At 48.1% G+C, this 10339-nt stretch overlaps 1 protein-coding gene across 1 annotated transcript; it reads right to left on the reverse strand.

Moving 5' to 3' along the window:
• Nucleotides 1–6885: 6885 nt before the first annotated feature.
• Nucleotides 6886–10127, reverse strand: TNFSF9 (TNF superfamily member 9). Its single transcript, XM_066253364.1, has 3 exons — nucleotides 9809–10127; nucleotides 9200–9236; nucleotides 6886–8559 (listed from the first exon to the last, which is right to left on the reverse strand). The coding sequence occupies exons 1-3, from the start codon at nucleotides 10070–10072 to the stop codon at nucleotides 8099–8101; spliced, it is 762 nt and encodes a 253-aa protein (XP_066109461.1). The 5' UTR covers nucleotides 10073–10127; the 3' UTR covers nucleotides 6886–8098.
• Between the last annotated feature and the right edge of the window lie 212 nt (nucleotides 10128–10339).

Consider the following 10339-nt stretch of genomic DNA (forward strand, 5'->3'; position numbering starts at 1 on the left):
GTTTCAGTTTTACAACTGAAGACATTAAGCCCAGAGATGTGAAGGCTCTTGCCCAAGAATGCACAGCTTAGCTAGCAATGGCAGGACCAGGGTTGGAACTCGGCCCTGTGGGACTCTAATATTCCTGTTCTATATAAGCCACAATTTCATTTCTGGGAATATATCCAAAAGCATTGAAATCAGGGTCCCAAAAAGTTACTTGCACTTCATGTTCATTGAAGCATTATTCACCATAGCCAAGATATGGAAATAACTTACATGTCCATCAGCAGATGAATGGATAAAGAAATAAAGGAAATGATTTTATTCAGCTTTAAAAAAGAAGGAAACCAGACCTGGCTGGTGGCTCAGGATCAATGGTTAAAGAGTTGTCCTGGCACACCAAGGTCGCAAGTTCCATCCCTGGTCAGGGCACCTTGGAGAAGCAATCAGTAAGTGCACAACTAAATGGAACAAGTTGATGCCTGTCTGTCTGTCTGTCTGTCTGTCTGTCTGTCTCTCTGTCTCTCTCTCTCTCTCCCTTCTCCGTTCCTCTCCCTTCTCTCCAATAACACGGACAAATCTTGAAGACATTATGCTCAGTGAAATAAGCCAGTCACAGAAGGACAAACACTGTAGGATCCCACTTACATGAGCTTTCTAAAGTGCCAAGTTCACAGAACAGAAACTAGAATGGTGGTTGCCAAAGGCCGAGAAAAGACAGTTGGGAGAGTTATTCAATGTACAGTCAGTTAGGCAAGATGAGTAAGTTCTAGAGATCTGTTATACAACGTTGTAGCTATAATTAACAATAGTGTACTGTACACTGAAATCTTTGTTGAGGTAAATCTCACATTGAGAGTTCTTAACACTATTTTTTTTAAAGCATCCTCGGAAGACTTATCTCCACTCCTTCTTCATTGGACTGCTGCCAATATACACATACTCCCATGGGAAGCTGTGTCTTGATTCACACCCCAATGCCTCATATAATTCTACAATCCTTGATCCCAAACCTTAGAAGCCAGACATATTTTAGAGCCCAGAATCTACATCAGTAATATGATATATGTAGCATGTTGTGAGACAGAATATACCTATTGATCTCTGTCCCTGGTTCCTGACACAAGGCTCCTAAATCCCCATAAATTCTTCAGTAACAAAGACACAAGAAGCATCATTTGGTCTAATGAGACATCTCTGGGTGGGCTCCTGAGTGGCTCCTGGATGGGGTTGTCACCAGAAAGACTAAGCCATCATTAGAAGCTGGGAGTTTCCAGTTTCCAACCCCCACCCTCCAGAGAGGGAGAGAGCCGGAAACGAAGTTAAGTGTTAATCATGCCTATGTGAAGAAGCCTTACTATCCATAAATACTGATAGTGAGGGATGTGGAGAGATTCCAGGTTGGCAAACACATCCACACAGGGAAGATAATGCTCCCCAACTCCAGAAGAACAGAAGCTCTGGCACTCGGGACCCTCCCAGACCTCTTCATTGGGCCTCTTTCTCATACCTTTTGCTACACTAGTTAAGTGTAAGTCAGTGTTTTTCCTGAGTTCTGTCAGCTGCTCCAGCAAATTAATTGAACTGACTTCTGAGGAAGGTGAGGCAGGGGGAGCAGTCTTACCAGATCGAGCCCTTAATCTGATGCTATCACCAGGTAAATAGTGACAGGATTAGTTGAATTCTTGGACACCCACTTGGTGTCTAAGAATTTTTCGTCGGTGTGGGGGAAAATGTTGACATATCTGGTAATCCAGAATTGTTAGAAACAAAATGCTTTGTGTGGGTGGTAAAAGAGCCTCGCATGAGAAACACATCAACTCCGGAAGAACCGGGTTTTTCCCTAATAAGAAACTGTGAATTTTAGCTTTACACATATATCACCCCACCATGAGCTTCTGGAACAGCCCCCAAAATCAGGCATAGTAACGTCTCTGCTTTATGAGTACTCCAGCTAATCAATTAAGACCAAAACTACATCCACATAGATTCAGTCAATTTGGGCTACCAAAGAATTTTGAGGTGTTGTCAAGGTTGGTTCCTTCTGAGGGCTGTGAGGGAAGGATTTGTTTCAGGCCTGACTCCTTGGCTTGTAGATAGCCATCTTCACACTTTCCTTACATTCTCCTTGTGCGTGCATGTGTGTGTGTGTTTGTGTGTGTGTCTCCAAATTTCTTTTTGCACCCAAACTAGATTTTTTAAAAAGATTTTACTTATTGATTTTTAGAGAGAAAGAGAGAGAGAAAGGTGGTAGGGGTGGAACAGGAAGCATCAATTCATAGTAGTTGCTTCTCATATGTGTCTTGACCAGGCAAGCCTGGAGTTTTGAACCAGCAACCTCAGCATTCCAGGTTGACAGTTTTTCTGCTGTGCCACCACAGATCAGGCCAAATTTCCCCTTTTACAATGACACCAGTCATATTGGATTAGGACCAAGCCCAATGACATCCTTTAACTTAATTACCTCTGTAAAGACCCTTTCTCCAGGGTTTTAGAAGTCCAGCTCTAGAACTACTGTCAACTACTCTATCTGTTATTGACTGTATAACTTGGGCCTCAGTGTCCTTGACTATAAAATTAGAATAATAACAGAATAGTACAAAAAAACCAGAATAGTACTTTCCTGATGGAGTCCAGTAAACGTAACTAAATGTCAACTACAGTTATTGTTGCTACTGTAGAATTCTATCTTCATACTTTGAGTCTTGGTAACATCCTATAAATCAGGGGTAGTCAACCTTTTTAAACCTACCGCCCACTTTTGTATCTCCGTTAGTAGTAAAATTTTCTAACCACCCACTGGTTCTACAGTAATGTGATTTATAAAGTAGGGAAGTAACTTTACTTTATAAAATTTATAAAGCAGAGTTACAGCAAGTTAAAGCATATAATAATAATTACTTACCAAGTACTTTATGTCAGGTTTTTGCTAAGTTTGGCAGAATAAATCTTTATAAAACAACTTACTATAGTTAAAACTATCTTTTTATTTATACTTTGGTTGCTCTGGTACCACCCACCATAAAAGCTGGAATGCCCACTAGTGGGCGGTAGGGACCGGGTTGACTACCTCTGCAATAAATACTTGGGACCCAAGCATTCTTGCTCTGGAAAACCCCCAGACTCAACGTAACCCAGAAAGTAGGACAGTCTCTCAGATCGAGTGAGAGAGAGAAGAAGGGAGAGAGAAGAGGAAGAGAGAGTGAGAAGCATCAACTTGCAGTTGCTTTCATTTTTGTTGTGCATTGATTGCTTCTCGTAGGTGCCTTGACCACAAATAGGACCTTGGGCTCAAGCCCAACCAGTATCCCCTTGCTCAAGCCAGCCAACTTGAGCTTTCTTTTTTCTTTCTATATATTTTAAGTGAGAGGAGGGGATATAGTGACAGACTCCTGCATGTGCCCGGACGAAGATCCACCTGGCAATCCTGGTCTGGGGCTGATGCTCAAATCAACTGAGCTACTTTTAGCACCTGAGGCTGATGCAATCAGACCAACCGAGCTATCCTCCGTGCCAGGGTCCAATGCTGGAACCAATCAAGCCACTGGCTGTAGAAGGGGAAGAGAGAGAGAGAAGCAGGAGAGAGAGGGGTAGAGAAGTAGATGGCTGCTTCTCATGAGTGCCCTGACCAGGGATCAAACCTGGGATGTCCACATGTAGGGCCCATGCTCTATTCAGTGAGCCAACCAGCCAGGGCTGACCTTAGACTTTTCATACCAGCGACATTTAGGCTCAAGCTGGTGACCTGTGGAGTCATGTGGACAATTCCCTGCTCAAGCCAGCCACGCCACACTCAAGATGATTAGCCCACATTCACAGCTGGTCACCTTGGGGCTTAAAACATGTGAGCTCAGCTTTCTGGGTTGACAACTGGTTCACACCAACCAGTGGTGGTGACAGAACAGCACTCACCCTAGAAGGGAAATTATAGCAGGACACTGAAGCTTCTCATGGCTCCCAAGAGGAGACACTAGATGTCTTCCTTCAGATTATGACCCTATTTGGAAAGAGTCTTTGCAGATGTAATTAAATTAAGATAGGTTATACTGGAGTAGTGTAGGTCCCACATTTAATATGACTTCAGTTTGTAGGAAGAGAAGAGAAACAGAGACACAGAGAGGGAAGACAACCATGTGAAGATGGAGGCAAAGATTGGAGTAATGCAGCTATAAAGCAAGGAATACCAAGGATTGTGGGCAACCACTGGAAGCTGGAAGGGGCAGGGAAGGATTCTTCCTCAGAGCCTTTGGAAAGAGCATGGCCCTGTGGACACCTTGATTTTGGATGTCTGGCCTCCAGAACTGAGAAACTTTACAAATCAGACCAGATTGAGCTCTTTCAGGTTGGTATGACTTCAGATTGGTTTGTTTGTTTTTTAAGATTTATTTTATTTTTTGAGCGAGAGAAAGTGGGAAAGAGAGAGAGGGGAGAGAGAGAAGCATCATTCTATGTAGTTGTGCCTTTGATTGCTTTTCATGTACTCTGATTGGGCCTCAAATCAACGACCTCAGGGATTGAGCCAGCGACCCTGGGACTGACCTGGCAACCTCGGGGCTCTAGGACAGAGCTCTATCCACTGTGTAACCAGCCAGGGCCATGTCAGTTGTTTTATTATTATCCTGTATTATTTTCCATACAAACAGCTGTAAATCTACCTTTGGCTGACCCTGTAGTTTCCTAGGGCTGCCCTAACAAAGCACCACAAACTGGGTGGTTTAAAACAATAGATAGAGCCCTGGCCAGTTAGCTCAGTCATTAGAGCATCGTCCAGATACACCAAGGTTGTTGGTTCTATCCCGGGTCAGGACACATACAAGAAGCAACCAATGGATACATAAATGGGTGAAACAACAGATGAATGTCTCTCTCTCTCTTTCTGTCCCTTTCTCTCTCTAAAAATTAATTTTAAAAATCGTTTTATATTTTTAAAGAAAATAACACAATAATTAACCAATAATAATATGAGAATAAACTATGTTTCTCATACTCAAACTGTAAACCTACTTTTGCCTCTCCCCATAACAGGGAGGAGAGGCATTGGGTATCCCATGTCACCAGGAAAAGGCAAGTAAAAAACCCAGGTCCCTCCTCTGTCTTTCTAGGATTCTGTTATCTCACCTGCAAATTCCTGTGCATCTTTCTCTCTTCTCACTCTCTTTCTCTGCATATGGGCCCTTTCTTGTTTCTCTCTCCTGTGGAGGTTGGACTTTCTGAGTTCTGTGAGGCCAGACCCACCCACTCTCTATGGAGATTGGCCCAGTTTGAGTCACTTGTCCATCCTGTCCCAATCAGCTGTGCAGAGGGGAGGAATCACCTAGTGTCAAGGGTGTTATTCATTAGGTAACAACCAGCCTAAACCAGACAATGACCGATCAAATTTGACCCAGACCCATGGACCAAGAATTTTGGAGACTATCTTTCACCCACAAACTCTAGAGAAGCCTCGAGGATTAAGGCTTTGGATACTTGGTCACAAGGGCCACCTTAGGGGTCCAGAGGAAATACACAGGAACAGGAACTAGAAATAACAGGTACTTGCCAACCAGCATGGAACTGATTTAATAATATTTATATAATGATTAGTATGACCATATTCATGGGTGTCAGCTCAGTGTCAGATCTTCCCACTCAAGAGGGACAAAGCCCGTGAATAGAGATGGACCAGGCAAATGCTATTCACTACCACTTCCACGTCTTCACTTATCATCCCACACCTTCCTGTCTGATCACTGCAGGCCAAACTCCCCACCTCTGCCTCAGTCAGACTCATCCCTTTTCTCTTTCTTTTTTTTTTTTTTTTTTGTATTTTTCTGAAGTTGTAAATGGGGAGGCAGTCAGACTCCTGCATGCACCTGACCGGGATCCACCCGGCATGCCCACCAGGGGGCGATGCTCCGCCCATCTGGGGCGCGCTCTGTTGCAACCAGAGCCATTCTAGTGCCTGAGGCAGAGGCCACAGAGCCATCCTCAGCGCCCGAGCCAACTTTGCTCCAATGGAGCCTTGGCTGCAGGAGGGGAAGAGAGAGATAGAGAGGAAGGAGAGGGGGAGCGGTGGAGAAGCAGATGGGCGCCTCTCCTGTGTGCCCTGGCTGGGAATCAAACCAGGGACTCCTGCACGCCAGGCTGACACTCTACCACTGAGCCAACCGGCCAGGGCCTCATCCTTCTTTTTTTTTTTTTTCTGAAGCTGGAAACGGGGAGAGACAGTCAGACAGACTCCCGCATGTGTCCGACCGGGATCCACCCGGCACGGCACGCCCACCAGGAGCGATGCTCTGCCCACCAGGGGGCGTCGCTCTGCCGCGACCAGAGCCACTCTAGTGCCTGGGGCAGAGGCCAAGGAGCCATCCCCAGTGCCCCGGCCATCTTTGCTCCAATGGAGCCTTGGCTGCGGGAGGGGAAGAGAGAGACAGAGAGGAAGGAGGAGGGAGGATGGAGAAGCAAATGGGCGCTTCTCCTATGTGCCCTGGCCGGGAATGGAACCCAGGTCCCCCACACACCAGGCTGACGCTCTACCGCTGAGCCAACCGGCCAGGGCTTCATCCCTCTTCTTAAGGTCCTTCAAAGTCTGTACTCTGTCTCTGACCACCCAGCCCTTTTTGTCCTAGATCTGTAAGGAGAGCCAGGGTTCAGCCAGTTAATAAAGACCAATGAGCAGAAGTTCTGTATGGTAACAAGAATTATGGGGCTGGGGAACTGGCTAGATCTGGAGAGAGCAACAGCATGCTGGTGCATGTTTAACAAGCAGCTTTCCAGAGGAGGAAAATGGATTGTGTATTTATTATGAACTTTACAGGCAAAATGGTTGTGTAGCAGACCATTTACAAATAAAATAGAAGATACTCTTCATTTTATTGCAAATTCTATATAGTCAGTTGACTCTTACAGAATGCCTTAATTTTTCCCACTCTTCTACCCATAGCAAACCCTGGGTGCAAGTGACAAACAAGTGAATATAGATTGTATTCATTTTCCTTTAAAGACCAAGATAAAATGGACCAAAGATGTTTGACCACATTTCATTTGCTGTGTATATGACATAAGCAGCTCCTTCACTAAATCAGATAATGGTTTGAAAACATTACTTTCTTGATTTTTTGTGTATGATATTCACTATGCAATATGTAGAAACAAGATACACTTTTAGGTCTAGTCTAGATACTTAACATCAGTTCCTCCATCACTTTAAGTCTAGATCAACATAAATCAAGCCCTGACTTGTAGTGTTGCTGATTCCCGTGGTTGATTGTGATGTCACTGAACAGAGTTAGCGAGCGGTTGTCCTGCAGAATTGCATTCGACAGTATTTCCACTACATACTTACACCAGAGGAAAATAACCTCAAGAGCATACATACATAATAGTAAAATGGAAATAACATCCTTAAAGCCTGGGGTAGTTATAAGTTTTAAATAACACTATCTGACATACAGTGAATGCTCAAGACATAGTCGTTGTTAAGTGTATAAATACTTTATTATCCACCACCATAAACTATCTTACACTGTTCCCTGGCCCAGTCATACCAGGCCACACACAATCACAGTCAGTGTCAAAACAGCCTATTAGACATCAGCTTGGCAAAAGCTGGCGTTTTGTTCTGTCATGTTTACAGCTGTATCCTCAACACCTAAAACAGTGCCTGACAGAGAGTAGATGCTCAAAATACAGGTTGTGTGAATGAATGAAACTCACACAACAAAGAATTCTATGAATCCTCAAAAGCTAGCCCACAAATCCCAGAGTGGGGCTAGGAGTGAGTCTTTATTTCTCCCATATTAACATAAATAAGTTGTTTTTTGTTGTTGTTGTTTTGCTTGCTAATGCTTCTCCAGCCCTGCACAGTACCTGGCACGTAGTAAGTGCTCAATAAATATAAGTTGAACAAACTGATATAAAGTCTACTTACTTTTTGAGCTCAAGCTCATAATAAATACCAAGGGTTTGACTTGGGGTAGGAGTGGTAGAGGGACCAGGAGAGTCTTTGAGGAGGGGGTCAGCAGCCAGAACCCCTGCCCAGCCTTATGAGGTAGAGAAACCTGGGCCCATCACTAGAGGGCCCAAGGAAGCAAGGCAGGATTCAGTCTCCCTGCAGGATGTGGCAACCCCACCTACGTCATGAAGGCTGTTGGGAAAGGAGTCCAGTGGGGACCTTGGTGGCCACTCGGTAGAGGCCCAAGACTGTGGCACCTTGTGCAAGCTGCCAGGCAGGGTGTGCCCCGGCCGCAGCACTGAGGTGGACACGTAGGCGCTGGCCAGTGCTCAGGTGCAATAGGCCACCCCGGAAGCTAGCTGCTGAGTCCTGGGCTTCAGAGGACATAGAGGGAAGGTCCAAGGTCAGGGCCAGAGCTGCAGACCCTGTGCCCAGTGGCTGTAGATGCAGGGCAATGGAGACAGAGCCGGAGCCAGCGCCAGCTAGGACACGTTGCAGTTTCAGGTGCAAAAAGACGTAGTAGATGCCAGCCTCAGCCACCACCAGCTCCTGCGTGTGCTCGTCGTAGCTCAGGCCCGGTGCCAGGAACACATCTTTCAAGCCAGGATCGCTGTACCAGTGCAGGAGCCCCTCAGTCAGCAGTGCTGCAGGAGGAGGGGGGCAGGCATTCTGAGCAAGGCTAAGGGCAGGAGCACAGCCCTGGGGAGGTGGTGGTGGGGATCTGAGAAGGAAGAGGTTCCCAGAGGGAGGTGGGGCTGGGGATGAAGTGAGGAAGGAACGCAGGGAGGGGGAAGGCAGTCAGGAAGCAGGGTGCTCAGAGAAGAGTAGGTAGAGGGTGAAAGACTTACAGAAACGGACATGTGCACAAGAAGATACAATGCAAAAGGAGATAGGGATAGGGCGGGGAACTCTTGGGGGTGGAAGGAAGAGTTTAGAGAGGGAGGTGAGGGAAGGAGGGGGACAAGATAGAATGAAGAGGATTCAGAAGGAGGAGGGAGAACGAGAGTGGGGTGGTCTCAGGAAGGATAAAGAGAAGAAAGAGAAGGGATGTTGAGGACAGTCTCTGGAAGGAGGGAGGGAAAACCTGTGGAAGGAGAGTATAAACCCCCCAGAGCCCCGCGTGAGAGACCAGAGGGGGCTGGGATTCGGGAGTCCAGCCTCAGAGCTGAAAGGGTGGGTTTTAGGTGGGTGGATGGGTGTCAGCTAAGGAGTAGAAGATGCCCAAAGGTCAGAAAGAGAAGCCCCGGAGGGATAGTTCACTTGGAGCATCCTCACAATACTCACCATCTCTGGCCACCAGCTGCGCGAACACACCCACGCCCTGAGGAGGAAAGGCAGAAAGTGGGTAGAGGGTCCCCCAACCGCTTCCGCGGCCCCCTGAAAAGTGACCCCCAGCTTCTGCGAAGGCGTTGAGCGGAGGCCCTCCTTTTCCCCTGCTCCAAAAGAACACACCAACATGCACACAGAAGCTAAGGCTCAACCTGCCCCAGCTCTCGGAGTCTGCACGGACCGCACTGCCGGGATTCAGGACGGAAGAGAAACGCGATCCCTCCAGGTGGCCTCCTTGGAACTGGGGTGGGGATGGGGACTTGAGAGGAAAAGGGAGACACTCTCGGGGTCCGAGAGAAAAACAAGGTTCTCCGGGAGATGAGGAAGAAAGAGCGGGTGCCCCTCGGGGTCCGCGATGGAGAAAAGGTCCCGCCCTAGAGTGCGAGGTGCAGGTGGGCGTCTCAGGGGAGTACGAGAGGAGAAGGGAAGGGTGGCTCCCGAAGTCCTGGATAAAGCAGGGGTGCTCTCGGGGTCCGAGAGCAAAGAGACAGTCGGCCGGGTGAAGAAGGGGGTCGCCCCAAGGCTGCCGGGTGGAGAAGGGGTCTTAGCAGGGGCGTATCTCACCTGCGGGGAGTCAGGGAGGCGGGCACGGGCGTCGGGCAGAGGCTCGGGAGCCTCGGGGAGCCTCGAGCCGGGCGCGGGGCCGGGGCCGGTCGAGGCGGGCGCCCCGGGCACCACCCAAGCGCGGACGACGCAGGCAGCACCCGCGGCGGAGACCAGCAGCAGCGAGGCGCTCAGGGCCCACAGCAGCGGGCGGAAGGCGGGGCCGGCGAGCGCGGGCGGCCGCGGGGCTTCGGGGTCCGGGACCGCGTCCGAGCTGGAGCTCATGGCCGGCGTCACGGCTGCAGCCGCAGTCTCGAGCTCCGCGCTTTATACTGAATCCGGAAGCCCCGTTTTCCGGGGCGGAGACTTGGGGATCCCAGCGCCCGCCTCCCAGGCCGAACTTTCCCTTTCTCTTCCCTGGGTCTCCATCTCTCAGCATCCTTTCTGTCTCTCGCTCTCCAATCTCCGCCCTACTGTTTCTTTTTTTTTCTCCCGAGTTCTCACTCTCTCTCTCTCTCTCTGTCTGTCTCTCTCTCTCCTTCTCTGGATGCC

Source organism: Saccopteryx bilineata, chromosome 1, assembly GCF_036850765.1.
Source record: "Saccopteryx bilineata isolate mSacBil1 chromosome 1, mSacBil1_pri_phased_curated, whole genome shotgun sequence".
In the NCBI taxonomy this organism is placed as follows: Eukaryota; Metazoa; Chordata; class Mammalia; order Chiroptera; family Emballonuridae; genus Saccopteryx; species Saccopteryx bilineata.